The 15,601-nt window shown below is 35.4% G+C and overlaps 1 protein-coding gene across 1 annotated transcript; it reads right to left on the reverse strand.

Moving 5' to 3' along the window:
- Positions 1–2,304: 2,304 nt before the first annotated feature.
- LOC113318825 (desumoylating isopeptidase 1-like) lies at positions 2,305–6,278 on the reverse strand. The gene is made up of 5 exons (XM_026567081.1): positions 5,941–6,278; positions 5,432–5,541; positions 5,190–5,287; positions 2,976–3,292; positions 2,305–2,865 (listed from the first exon to the last, which is right to left on the reverse strand). The coding sequence occupies exons 2-5, from the start codon at positions 5,438–5,440 to the stop codon at positions 2,477–2,479; spliced, it is 813 nt and encodes a 270-aa protein (XP_026422866.1). The 5' UTR covers positions 5,441–5,541; positions 5,941–6,278; the 3' UTR covers positions 2,305–2,476.
- Positions 6,279–15,601: the final 9,323 nt, after the last annotated feature.

Genomic DNA, 15,601 nt, shown 5'->3' on the forward strand with positions numbered 1-15,601 from the left:
TGCCTCTAATAGATAATCCTATTTGATTTTCGTTTAGATCGAGAGATCAAGGTGTATAAATATGTTTGCAAGAGACAACCTAGCAAACCTCACAAATCCGGAACTTACGACTACCGAAGAGCAGCCTAGATTCTTAACCACCTCTCAAGAACAATCTTCAAAAGATCAATTAAGAACAACTATCAGATATCTATCTTGAGGAATCACAAATTCTGAGACGAAGAGAACTTTACGATTTCTATCTATCTTGCTTGAAAAAGATTACAAAAACCTGGATAACATAAAAGCAAGATCAGAATACACGAACTATCAAGGTAAAGATAGTCAGACCTGGCTTCACGAATCCCTAAAGTGAAGTCTTTTAGTCATAAACTTAGTTATATTTCTCAGAGGAAACCTAGATTCATAGAGGATGACTCTAAATCAACAAGGACACAGAGTGTCGGGGATTCAATTTCCCAGTTAAGATAACTTGGGAATCAAGCAAATACTTTAGGTCTTGAAAATACAATGGAAGAATCTGTGTTCGCCAACCGTACTCTGTTTATGAACTCAGATGGACACAGTTCGTGAACTTGGTTCACCAACCTTAATTACTTAATACCAATACCAAAAGTTCAGCTCACTGAGGTTCGTAAACTGTTCCCAACAGATTTGCGATTTTGCAAACCGGTTCGCAAACCTTCCCTGTATTTCTGAAAATGAGTTATCTATGGCAAGTGGTTTGCCAACCTACCCTGATCAGAAATATCAGAAGTTCACCAATTTCTCTTACGATGATTGAAACATTTTCAAATGATAAAATCATTTATATGGGCGATTTTAAATTGATCCACAAATTAATTCTCGAACAATGAATTGTTTCGAACTGATATTGTTAAGGACCGTTGAATATCTATGCTTGAATCATACTTCGAGATTTTTAACAAGGCAACTTTGACTCGTAATTTCTTCTTTGTAAATCTACTAGAAGTCATACGACATAGTCTCAACATATATGATGGTAAGATAGTGAAAATAGAATGGTTCGGTCTTCACATAACTGATAAAGGAATTTCTTCAAATGTCTTCGTCGATCTTTAGTCTTCGAGGGTGATATCTAATACTCAACTATCAAATTCTAACGTAGTTCGAGACTTGACTTAGTAGATTAGAAATTAAGATATAGTTTTGATCATCTAACATTGACAACAAACTTGAGATAACAACCGAGCACTGCTCTAACAGTTACATCAAGGAAGATAGTAAAGTTCATAAACTATGTGGGTTACATAAAAGATTATGACATCATGCAAACTTTGTATTGCAATCCGCTAAATGTAATTCTTTGATTATTACTAGCAACCAATCACTGGACACATCATGATATATGGCAATAAGTAAGTGTAGCTTTATTCATGCATTATCATGTAATCAGTTCTAAATTGGACTAACAATGATTGACTTTGCAGGTAAAACCATTAAAGCTAGGGGAGCTGGAGAAACTATACTTCTAGGGAACAATTAGAAGTAGCAAGAGCCGAGGCGGCTTTTAAATGAGTAATTGAAATGAGTGGCTACCAAGTTATCCTCTAAAGTGATTTCGAACCAGCTCTCGCACAACTCATAGAGATATATACTAAAGCTATAAAAAATAGAAGATTCCAATAAATCTCTGATTTTGGAAACAACTTGCACTTTGATATAAATTTTAAAGCTATGACTTTCGTGTTAACAAGTAGATTCGATATTGTTTGACAGCAAATCTGTCGGTTTTTTGTAAATTCAAAATAACTGGAGAGACGGAAGTCTACTAATCGTAATGAACTACCGAGATATACAAAACTGGAATGTTGTTGTCAGTAACACAAAGGACCTTAACAGAAGGCCTTTGTTATCAATGTATGCTTGAGGATTTTTATCCTCTTTTATTGGGAAAAAAACAACAAACCAGGAGCTAATAGATGATTTATTTGTGCTGAAGGATAGAATGGATAACCAAACGTGTAGCTATGGCTACTATCGAATAGCAACTTACAGCAGATCCACCCCCCACCCACACAATAGTGTCCCTGGGTCGTTCATTCTCCCACTAGTTCATCGAATTCAGCCATGGACCCACCGCTTTCCGGGCTTCCAAAATCTAGGGCAGGCTTCCTAAATCTAGGGTTTTAGATGCACTGGGAGACAATTAAGGGGGATATGTAGCAAAGATTGTGGGGATATGTAGCAAAGTCACATATCCATGTAATGGACCCAACAAGCTGATCTTGGGTATTTACAGCTCAAAAATTTCTTTGAAAAATCCTGACTGAAGTAATACAATTAAAATGTTGGTCTTTTTCAGATGATAGAATTGCTATTCATTAATATAATTTTCAGTTGCCACTTCAGATTCGTTATCGCCCAAGCCCCAAAGTTTAAAAAAAAATACTATTCATTCAACATTTCCCATTGAGTGAAAGCGGTAGAAACGCGATCTCTCTCTCCCCTTCTCCTATCTCTGTGACATAACACCACTATTTTCTAGTCCGTGTCTCTCCATTACTCTTCTGGTGGCAAGTGCAGCTGCCTCACTTGCGCGTAATGTTCCGGATGCCATGATCGCCGCGAACTCAGCAGTGATTTCCTCCTGCATCTTCAATCTTGCATCCCCAAGAGGATCCCCACCACTGTTTGTCTTTTTCTTCTCTGGCGTTTCCGCAGTAGAAGTCTTCCCATCAGAACCCAGTGGATTACCCGTACCACTAGCTATTTCTCTTGCTGATGAGGCAGGTGTTGGGACTGAAAATGAAGGCTGCTGACTTGAGGAAGTAGGTCTGAGCTGAGGGACTTGGGGAACAGCACCGGATCTCAATGTTGTCTCTAGTTGTTGTATCATGGGTACTGCAGCAAATCACACAAAAGATTATAAGGTCATGCATACTACCATATACAAAATAAAAAATAACACAATTCTAACCATATAACAAATCACAGAAGGCAAGCGGACTTACATATCATAGCACCCATAGGGCTACTCAAAACATCATTAGGTAGCTCCAGTATGTAGTCGGGTATGTTGGTGCCCACTAAAAATAGGGCAACCTCATTACTGAAGTTATTGCAATTGTGTCTGAGCAAATTGTAGGTTTCAGCTGTATACCGAGGACTGATCTCCTGTAAATACTCTTCAAAAATCTCCTTGGGCACATGTGTGACACCCAAATCTAACTCCTTGATAGGTTTTCCGTATGGGGTGGTTCCAACAGGAGAATGTTGTATACCTCCCCCAAAGTAGTATTCACTCCCAAACACAACTATACCTGTGTGCCTAAAAAGCATACGACGAATAATTTTCAAATAAGTGCAAGCAAGAAAGACTAGCCTCATTAGATGTTTATTCTTAATAAGAAACCATCACACAAGTCTCTCCATTCTGCTGGCGGAAGTCACAAAAAGAAATACTACCTCAGTTTCTGAAAAAGGGGTATCATCACCTTTTCATTTTAGCATAAAAATAGGCCAAATTGAAAAAGTGATAGTAATCTTTTACAGAAACGGAGGGAGTACAAGTTAACAAAGATCCCTCAATTAGCATACACTACAGGATTAACATACTAGAGTTCAAGAAACAGATTAACATACACTATCGGACACGACTAGAACACTTACAATTTCAAAAAAAATTATTACAGTATGTTACAACGATACGGAAAAGGTACCGGTATCCTGTATCCAATACGCTAGTTCGATACAACAACTTAAAAAACTAAAATACGTGGATACGGCACACACAATATAAATATCAGCTTAACATAGATATATAAGTAGTGAATTTGCAAGATATATGCATATAATATGTATGATTAACCTCACTGATGAGAAAAAGTCTGGATAAGCAGGAAGAGAGTCTAGTGCAAGATCAGTAGACAGATTTGGAACTAATATTTTGTCACTATAGTTAAAACTTCTCATAGTTTCTAGTAAAATATCTAAATTTTCTAATACTAAGATATTGAGATTTATCTTGACAGCTGTTGATATCTAATATTTAGTCACAGTTTTCTATACGTGTATATACGTATCGATTCGGCTGAATTTATTTTTTTATAGGCGTATCGTTGTAAAAAAAAAAAAAAAAAAACTACCCAGACAATTTCTTTCTGGCTGTTTTTCTTTTTCTGTGCGAACGAATGTTACATTAACGATGAAACCACGCTCAGGAAAACAATGTAGAAAGTTCTGGACCCCAGCTTCCACAGGACAGCTCCTAAGAAATTTCCTCACACAGAAGAGAAATGATAAATGAAACAATAAAGCCCAAATCTATGGCACCTAAGACCAGCATTTAGACTCGAAACTCCAATATCAACATGTTTCGAGAAAAAACGCATAGCACAAGTATTCAGAAATCAGAAAGCTGTAACCGTCAATCGACGAGGCTTGAAAGAAGTCCTTTAAAACACATTAAATGTTTACTATTTCTTTCCTATCAGCTATCTGGCTTTCCATGTGATATAAAATCAAATTATTTCTGACATCAGCATTGATCACAGAAAATATCCGTAATATCAGGTTTCCTACTTTTTGTACTTGATTATTTCATTGTGAAGGCATTCGGGTTCCACAATTAGCCCTATAACTCTCATGTAAGAGTATGCTTTAAATTTTCAAGAGAACGCTTTGCAAATTCATTGAGTAAAAATTTACATAGGTTAGAGACAGAGTCCACCGTTATTTAGAAACATCGCAACACCATTTATTTATTTACTTATGCATAGTTTTTCTTTAAAAGATTGTCAGACGCATGAGATCAACCTCTACACTAGCAAAGAAATAATGCCCCAACATGATATGTGTTACCATTTGCCATTAAGTAGTGGGATATTGTTACTTTGAATACACAGATACTCACCTTCAATATGCAACACTCTTGCAACAAAAAGCTATCAATGACTATGAATATTATATGGTAACATGCTAACAAAATGTGGCCTAGCCTAGATAAATTGAGCTTGGAATACATGATTCAGTGTATATTTATTTTTAAAATGGCATTTCTTTAACTAATCAGAGGAAATCAAATGGCATGGTCGTAATCCTTAAAAAAAACAAAAAACAAAAAAAAAAGATCTCCGGTATGAAATTGCATGAGTTCCGTCTAGCATAAAGGACCTGTTCCACAATCTATACAATGCAAAAGCAAGTTTTGTATGGCAAAGAGTTACCAAATTCCTTCAATTGCTCTGCCTAAAAATGTTGTAGAGAGTTGACGAGCAAGTCCTTGACTTAAATCATATACATTCAGTGTAACCTTTTGTCCTTCCTGCAACAATCAACATATTATAAGAATACAACAAACAAGCAGAAAAAAAAAACATCAGATGAATACTAATTACTTTAAATAGCTGCACAATAACTAAGATTGTAAGAATTGTGTTAAAAATACAAGAGTTAAATTATTACATACCTCTGCCATTAAATAAATAGACTGCCAAAAAGTACTCTGAAGATTGCAAATAAAAGAAAAAGCAACTCTGATGTGATCCTAAGTTCCTAACCAGAAAATCAGATGATTTGCTGCACAACAAGATCCAAAGCAATATAAGTTCATTCCTTTCCCAATAAAGGATGTTTTGCTCTTTCATTAATTAACATTGTAAACTTTCACCGAATTCAAATCTTTATACCACAAAAATACTGAATCAAGAATTCACATAAATTGTTCTCAATTTTCAACACTCAATGTGCAATATTTCAATAACCCGCATTCATCAATTCGTCAACTAAACGAATCGAATTGCCAAAAAGAAAAGAAAAAAGTCGCGGCAAGAATGAGCATGCAAAGATCAGATCTGCGGATATTCCCAAATAATCAATAACATTCTCTCTAATAAATCACAAATTAACAGCAAATCATGAAGAGAATAATAACAGTTGAAAAGATATGATAAGAAGAAGAAAAAAAAAAAGATTTACCTAAGATCCCCAAGACAACCGAAGAATTCTCGGTACAAATTTTACAAATCTGTTTTGATTCAATTTTCCTATTGAATAATGCAGGAAATGTAATAATAAAAAAATCCTGACTCAACCCGTCATTCTATAAGAGAAAAAACGGAACCCAACTTTTCGTTATTCCAGCCTTCTGGTCGTTCTAGAACCTACTTACCACTGAGGTCTTCCCGATCCCATTTAAAGCCTAAAACTGCGTAAGGTGAAAATGTTAGCATACCGGTGGAGGAAGTTATCACTGGCAACCTACTTATTAGCCTAGTTAGCAATTCGGCGGCCGACCAAAATTTGATGCGGTAAAAGTTCGTGAATTATCCGTTTGAGCAATATGCAAATTCGGTCAACTATGCAATCAATGTGGTAATTCGCGTAAAATGGGTTCTTCATGTATGAATCCGGCACATATTAAATGATTAGAAAATACTTCCTTCGTTTCCGAAAAAATGTTACTTACATTTTTCATTTGGCCTATTTTTATACTAAAATAAAAAAATGAAAATAATACTTTTCCAGAAATGGAGGTAGTAATTTTTAACATAAAAAACTATGATTTTACATCTAAGTGAACTATATACTACCTCTATTTCAAAATAATAGGCAGGTTTGTGGGTAATACAGTATGTGTCATGTAGAGCACTCGATTCCCACTAAACACAATTTTGCGGAAAACAAGGGTGTACAGTGTAGTTAGGCTTTCATGGTGGGCTTAAAACATATCTAACGAATTTCTAAGTAAGTGGGCCAGTACTTAATAGACCTGAATAATTTGCCGATTTTTAAAATCGCGGATGTTAGAGCATAGCTCGGTTGAACCCGCCAAACGTTGGTATGTCAAAACTCATTTAGAGTCGCTTGATTAATTTCTAGAGTCGACTTCGTTTAGGTTAGACTAGAAAGTCTAGCAATGTTGAGACTTACACTCTGAAGACCTAAAGAATGTGAAGAAATAACGACTACAACGAAGACATCATCCTTCCACTTGAGGTTAGTAATGTTGACTTGAACTTGTTTCCATTCCTAACATATCTTTCAAGTCGCTTTTGATTGAAAACATAACATGTGAAGTTATATAGGAAACTCTAGTATTTGACTTGGTCATACTATTATGATCAAAGTGTCATGGAAATATACTGAATTATGAAGTAAAGCGCTTATCTTTTGATCTTCGTAAGTGTGACATCAGCATAATCTATGTAACTTGTTAGTTGATTGTGTGTATGGGATACATGTGTGATTTCATCATAGGAAACAATGTTTTATAACATTTATTCAAATGAAGTACATATACGAAATTTTTCGTAATCGAAAGGAAATCAGTAAGTATGTTAGTTCGGTTTATCATGAATATCTTTTATGACCGAATCATACCTATGGTAGGATATGTGGTATAACCGATTCTTAAACTTATGTTGAGAGTCAAGGTAGAACCGATCCTTACCTATCTTGGGAAGCTATAACTGATTCTTAAACTTATGTTGATATTCTAGGTAGAACCGGTCCTTACCTATATTGGGAAGTTGGTATGACCAATTCTTAACTTATGTTGGGATCCATGGTGGAACCGATCACTACCCATTTTGGGAAGTTGGTATGACCGATTTTTTGGCTTATGTTAGGAGACTTGGTGGAACTAATCCCTACCTATGTTGGAGGCTTGCTATAACCAAAATTTAACCTATGTTAAGTGTCATGGTAGAACCGGTCTGAAAGCCAAAACCGAATCTCAAGTTCACATACTACTTCAATGTTTTGTGTGAGTTTAGAATTAGGGTTTGCTAAGATAGGAAAGTTGCGGATGTCGACATAATTTGAAAATGAGCACAATTCTTATTCATAATTATTCAAAGATATTCCTTGATACTCAAGGTGATCTCAAACCGAAATATTGAGAATCTTTTAATAGGAATTTCGATTCTTTATATTTTGATTTCCAGCAATTAAGACATATCTATAGAAAAAGGAATATTAGTAATGTGCTAAACTAATATTTGAAGTTTTTGTATGAGAGATTTCGGTTTGACATTAATTGGAAATGGGAAAACCGAAACTAGGTACTTATTGCATATTTTGAGAATATTTTCGGTCTTGGAATTTCCTTGTTGTCCAAACAACCTTGGTCTAGAGCCAGGCAAACCTCATTCGTGTTGTTTCTGGTGGACCCGTCTATTCGGAGAGGAAAGTACCCTAATTATGAGAAATCTCTTACGACCGCTCGTTTAAAGACTTTTGTGGGATTAAGAAGCTATATGAGTACCGCTGGTGGGAAACTAGATAATTGCATTGTTATTTTAGTTTTCGGTTATTGATTTGATTGACTAATAGTTATTGAAACTTTGATTGCACCTAGTTTGATTATTCTTGAGAATCTTCTCTTCTGACATAAGGGTCACTAAAAATAGATCAAAGTATCGACGAGATCTTTAGAACTGTTGTTAGATATAAGGACATCTTGTGATGATCCATTGTTAACGGACTCAGTTTTGTGTGTGATTGATCACAAGAGGATTCAAGTTTTTGTGTGCAGGTACTTTAAAGATAATCGAGGATTTGAAGACGAAAAAGATTTCTCTAATTAGTTTTCATATCTTGTGAATTTGTGTATACATCTTGATCGACTGAGATCCAAGTAGATCTTGTTTATCTTTGATAAACTTGTCTTGCTAGTTGTATAAGATCGGCATCACTTTATAGTTTCTCCTTGCGTTCTATATTGTTTGATTACGAATACAGAATTTTATTATTTCGATTAATAAGATTCGGATTGATCTAACCAGACCAAGGATTTTATTAAATTAAACATAAGAGTATTTGTCAACAACTCAACATATCTTTTATCAAAGATTGAATATAGTGGTTACCAAAACAGATTTGTTCCTTTACTGTTTGGAATACGATCAAAAGGAGTTGAGTACATAAGACGCGGGGATACTGAGGAAACTAAGTAACTAGGGGTAGTTTACTTGGTCTCAACTATACGAAGTTGGCTTTTGTTCTTTGTATAACGGCTTAATTCTGTGAGTATTCAAAACTGGACTAGGTCCCGAGTTTTTTTTGTATTTGCGGTTTCCTCGTTAACAAAATCTTGTTTGTGTTAGTTATATTACTTCCGTATTATAATTGTTAGTTATAATAAAGTAAATACTCTTGTACGTTAATCCATATTACTTGACTTTGATTCTATAGTCAATCGGTCTAAGAACCGTAACTATTGTCAAGTAAATATCTTGTTGTCGTATTGTTTCGACTTTGTCCATAGACGATCACACAAGATATCGGACTTATAGGTTGATACGAAACGATTGTGGTGTATTTGTGTACCCTCGTCATTTAATTTGGTATCAGAGTAGGCAAACACGAAAAGATCTAAGAATCTGTGTTTGGTGCGATCCAACCTATAAGATTTGAATCGGATGGCTGATTCAGATAACATATTGCAAGATTACGAATACTCAAAAGTTGAAAATATTTCTACTTCCTTGACTCAAGATCCAGGAGTTAAGATGATCAATAACACATTTGTTATGTCCGACTCTGATGTCAAAGAATATGCTGAAAAAGAGTTAGTAAAACTCATAAATCCTATTAGACACATGTCTTCTGAAATACTGAGATTAAAGGCAGAATATAATCTTCTCGGAAAAGAATTCTAAGATAAAGATATACAACTTGAGACTCTAGCCAAAGAGAATATGAATCTCACTGCCAAAATAGAAGGTCTTGATAAGGCATTCTCTCAAGAACAAGGATTTCAATCTAACTCTGACTAATGAATCTGTTATAAATTAGTTATACACAGGGGGTCTTGAGTGATTGAATCTGTTCGGATGAAGAAACCAAAAGTCCATGCTCGACTTTTACAGATCATGATGACAAGACTTGTTCGATCACATCTGAAACAGTTCATGATAATGAAGGTAATCTGCCTAACTACATCAAGTCAGAAGAGAATGAACAACCTTCTTCTACAACTACTGATGAATCGGTTCCGTGTAAAGGATCATAAGGTATATGACTTTCAGTCACTTGACAAGAAACTTGTGCTTCTTCAAAATAATCTTGTATAAGTGTTAAACGAAGTGTCTTTTCTTAAAAATTGAAAGATCATTCCTCGGTAGAAAGATAGATTATACCCAAACTGATAAAATCAACTCAAATTGTTCAAACCAAAGATTTGATAATCATTTCTGGAAAGGTTCCACCTCACTCATGTCGGAAAAGTCTCGGTTCTCATGAAGGTAGTTTACCTACTAAAACCAAAAGAAAGGTGAAAAGATAATTTCTGCCAAGAAAATCAATCAGAAATGGATTCCGAAAAATCCTACAATTGTTTCCGATGATCAAACTGATTATATGATAAGGAAATCCTTAGAACGAGAAGATCATATGAAAATCTCGTTAACGGAATTAAGAGGGATTTATCTATCTCTGAAAATTCTCACATCAGTTCATTATCTCCTCATGATCTGACTTGCATTATCACAAGGAAATATCAAATTCTTGGGAGAAAATACTTTGGACAGAAATCTCCAAAGAGAAACATGAATAATGGTTCTGATACTCGTAGTAAGCATGCCAAGGCTTACTTTGATACAACTTAGTTGTGTGGAGTTAGTGCACCCTCATTCAGATTATGTGCTCATATTATTCAGGATTAGGAAGCACATGAAACGAGAGCACATTATTGTGTTTGTAAATATCAGAAGAAGAAAAAAATCATGAAAAAAATGGGTAACTGCGAATCCATATTGTCTAAAAAGTTCATGCAACGCCGGTTTTCGGTAATTAGGGTTTATTTAAATTCTCGGATCTTAATATTACCGTTATTAAGAATATATTCTTCCTAGTATGAGGATTTCAGACAATTTCTTATGGAAATAAAATATACCCTGTATATTTTGATTTTCAGAAATCTCTTTGGTATTTCCGGTCCTAAAGTTATTTTTTTCTAAGAAAATTCCGTCTTACATGTATTGGGAACCCCTGATAAATTCTTATTTAAATCTATGAGTATGCCTCCAATAACTCGCAGTGTTACAAAGGCTTAAAGAGGAAGCTCGAAAAGTTAAGGAGTGTCAAGGAATTATACAGAAAGGAAGAAGAAGATCATCTCAAAATCATGTCTGATTATGGGTCTAAAAGTTTGACGAGGTGTCAACTCGCAAATAATATTTCTCTATACTCACACTAGCAAGTAGTATAATGAAAGAAGGATCGTCCCAAGGGAGGTGTATTAAGCAAAAATTGTTACGGAATTACTTTTAGAAAAGATGCTTGTGTTGTAGAAATTCTGAAAATTGTAAGTTGTATTCAAATATGAGATGAAATTAATTAAAGGTTCATTCTCGGCCATGGAATATAAATCAAATTGACATATAGCTACGTTCTTTGCATTATCTCGTTAGTAACAAACTTAGGATAATTAATACACTAAACTATCCCGTTATTATCTCCTAAGCTCACCGGACACGGAAGCGCTCGACTACCGGATTCTACTTGCCAAGTTTCCTAGAAGTATGCTCTCTAGGTGTGACTTAAACAAATGTTCTAAGTTTTGTGAGATAAGATTGTTACTAGTGATAAAATCAAAAGCATGAATTACCTACTAGTGTCAATTTCTACATATGGGTACTTAACAAAGTCCCATCATCAATACCCATATATTGCTACTTATGTTTATATTTCTAGACAATTATGGGTCGAAGAAAATCTAAACTAGCAATAGAATTATGAATCAACTATTTAATTTCAAACTTAAACAATCAACAAATAATCCATAAACATTATTGTCATAGTAGAAATCGAACAATAACGAAAACAATGACAAGAAAACGAGTTATTTCATATCAATTGTAGATTCATACTCCGGGCTTTGAAATCGCCCCTAATCAAATATTTAATTAGCTACTCATTGTCATAAGTTCTTAACAATGGCTTAAAAGATTGTTTAAAAAGAAGAAATAGGGTTGAGAATAAACCTAGGCAGCAAATAAGTTGTTGCTCTACTTCTAGAAGCTAGGTTCTGGACTTATCTTCAATTGCAGCTGCGCCGTTTCTCTGGTGATTAAAAGGTAGGGTTTCAGTTGTGTTTCTTACCTCCTTATATATAACTCTGCACCTGTAGTTTCGTGACCTCCACCGACCCAACCATTCACAACATACACAAATACATGTTGGCTTCTAAATCAGGTCCAAGTAATGCAAACGCGACCAATGAATTATGTTAATCTCAGCTTCTAAACCGCGTCCTAGCTGCTGTCTATAAGCTCCCGTATACTTCCCTTGAACGACCACAAAACCCATGTGTTAACTGTTTTGGTTACATCAGATGGACCCAAATTCATAACATTCCAACCTCCCCCGAACTGCTCTTTGTTCAACAGATAAGTCCACGACTGCAACATCAGTTCAAACTGTACCTGGAATACTTAAACTCTTAATCCTTACAAATATTTTACACATTGATGAGAAACCATGGCAGCAAGAACTCCTTTCACTGTTCTTCTCGACACATCACAGACCCCATAATCCTTATAGCTCAAACCCTGAAACTCATGGCCAGCTGTTGTTATAGCAAGAGTGTCTGGTCACTTAGGCAATCTCTCGAGTACCTGTTGTGCGTTTTCTGGTGGTGAAAAGGGATGAGTTTACTGTGGTGATTTTAGCAGCTCATATGCAGCATTCCTCCTTGCAAATTTGAGTTTACAGACAAACCATTAAAATATTCAAGCATTCAATTACACTTTCGTTACAGATTGCAACCGTTCGAACCACAAAACCCATTATTATAGCTCTTGCATCTGTATTTCTCCCATTCATTACTCAATAACAGCAACAACTCAAATTCAGGTTAAGATGCAACCTAAATCAACCCCAATCTCTGCCCATTTCCTCCTTGCCCCTTCTCCATTAACTAATCCATCTCAACCCTGTAAAACAATCCACACAAATTTGATCACAACAACTTCATATTTTAGTTGAAGTTGAGCTCAGTTTAGCTCCAAACTCGAGCTTCTATCTCTACAAGCAAAATCACCAATACCCATTTCTCCTTATTGGTTTCTTTACTGCAATCTCGCTGCCAAAACAGCACAATATCTCCCCATGAACTCCAACCATCTTCCTTGCCAGAAACCATCGACTCACAACACAATTTCTTCCATAAAACGCCAGCAAATCCACTACATTCTTTTTTCTTCTTCTCGGCTTCAGTTGAGACTCTTGACACTTGGTGAATTCTGCCGATTCCATGGCTGAGTTGAAGGTTATGGCAAGAAAACCAGATCTCCTTCTTTGTTAACAGGTAAAAGAAAATGAACATGCTGACTTTGATTTCCATTGAGACCTAATCTTTCTCCCATCTTGAGTGCACATGTGTGACTCCCTTGAGGTGAAGTCCAATTTCCTCCACCGAGCTGCTCTAGTGTTGGGCCCACAACCTATGGCCAACACCTTACATCCAATATGCCACTGCAGCTGTGCGCGGTTCCCAGTCCATGCCTTTGTGTTTCTCTGACAGCAACAAAGAGAATTAAATTCTCTTTTAACTCCAACTACGCTGATAATGTCCTTGGCCTCCAATGAGCTTTAGACGCGTGTCGGGATGCAATCCACTTTAACGTTTTTTCTTCCCAACAACATCCGTCTCTTACTTCTCAAGTTCACTTCTTTTCCTCAATGTCTCTTCATCACTAAAGCTGCCATGCTTTTCAGACAGAATTTGCATCACTAAAGCCGACATGCTTTTAAGACAAAGATGAAGAAATAAAAGCAAATAATGAGAAATAATCCGCCTTCAACAGCAGTTGCACATAAGAGGGACTTTTGCGTTGTTTTTTCTTCTTTTGTTCCAAATGACTCCAAAGTACCTAAACACTCAAAAGCAAACATAAGATACATAATTTACAAGAAAACTTAGCAAAGAAAGCATAAACAATACATAAATATTAAGGTGTTTTAGACACCTATCAAATTCCCTCACACTTATACTTTGTTAGTCCTCGAGCAAATCAAAGAAAATAATTCTAAAACATACGTACAACTTCGTCTCGTCGAGGCTACGGTCACAATTAGCATGTATAACAAGCCTTTGAACCCTAGGTGTTCCTAGTGGACGAGTTATAGTCTCGTGAAGGTTTACAAGAGGTGTACCTACAAAACCTTTTACTCCAAATTCCAACTACCTGTGAAGAATCTATGAACGAATCCAAAGTGACTACAGGAGGAGGTACCTTGATGCAAATCCAATTCATATATAAGTAAATAAAGCTCTACTCAGAAAGTCGAACAAATCACAATACTCGGAATCTAACTAACCACAATCACAGATGAATAGATTAAGAAGATAGATATAGATATAGATGTTTGCGAATGTTGACAAGTGATCGGTGTTTCCCATATCTGTCTGAAGGTCACCGCCAAGATGAACCTATGACTAATGGATTGAGATACTGGTCTGAATTCTAATATCAACTCAGCTGGCATATACAAGGGAACCAGCAGTCGACAATCTGAATTCTAGATCAACTCAACTGGCATATACAAGGGAACCAACAATCGATTTTATTAATAGAACAACAATAACAATTTTCTTTCTTTTTTTTTTTTTTTCTTTTTTCACTTTTTTCTATTTTTTTTTCTTTTATTTTTCTTGACAACATGATTAGATCTTTTGGATCCAAGTGCATGCTTCTTGTCAGTAGATTACATGGTAATTCCCTTAGATCCTGCGTTCCACGCTTGTTTAGGCGACGGAGACAGGGAGAACACACACATATTGCTATCGAAGTGTCATTTTTTTTTTCTTTTTTTTTTTCTTTTTATATACTCTACTCCGGTTGGTCAAATTGGTATGGTCTTTTTTTTTTTTAGTAACTCAATCACTCTATTTCATCCTAGCAGTAATAACAATTCGATGTTAGTGACCCACCAAATCACTTAGAGAAACAAGAAAATATTGCAAAAATAAAAACAGAAAGTGATATGGTAACATTCCGAGATATGGTAACAACTATCATGTTATTTGTAATTCCTGAGCTATGTACTTCCTTTTAGTTAATGGTTTCCTCAACTCCTGTAACCAAGATGGTTCCATCCACTTATATTGGTAGTGTCATTCTAAAGGCACAAGTTTCTAGATTTCGGAGTTTATAAAGCAATTTTTTTCTTTTCTTTTTTCTATTTTTTTCTTTTACTAAAGGCATCAAACTCTAAAAACATATAAATGCTCCCCACACTTAAACTTTACATTGTCCTCAATGTAAAATTTAGTCATTCAAAGTAAAGTTCAAGGTGGGAAATTACGCAAATGATACGCAAAAACAAAGATAAAAATTTAGAAAAAAAAAATTTCATAAAATAAGGTAATTTTTTTATTTACTTAAAAAATAAAAAGATAAAGATAAAGATAGAAAACCGATGGGTTGCCTCCCATTTAGAGCTTGGTTTAAAGTCGTCAGCCCGACTTTCAGCTCGCTTGCATTCTTAGCCAGCATGCACATCACTTGGATATCTCATCACCTCAAAGATGTTAAAGCGAACGACCTCTCCATCAAATTCCGTTGTCAAGGTACCTTCAAATACATATATCTTTGTTCTAGCGGTTCTCATAAATGGTCTACCCAACAAC

Source organism: Papaver somniferum, chromosome 10 (assembly GCF_003573695.1).
Source record: "Papaver somniferum cultivar HN1 chromosome 10, ASM357369v1, whole genome shotgun sequence".
NCBI classification, from domain to species: domain Eukaryota; kingdom Viridiplantae; phylum Streptophyta; class Magnoliopsida; order Ranunculales; family Papaveraceae; genus Papaver; species Papaver somniferum.

Bases quoted from the DNA above. Each gene is read 5' to 3' on its own strand.
- LOC113318825 (XM_026567081.1), bottom strand. The intron at 3,293-5,189 runs GTAACTCTTTGC...TATGCTTTTTAG, and splicing joins AGAGCAATTGAAGGAATTTG to GCACACAGGTATAGTTGTGT. The intron at 2,866-2,975 runs GTAAGTCCGCTT...GATTTGCTGCAG, and splicing joins CCCTATGGGTGCTATGATAT to TACCCATGATACAACAACTA.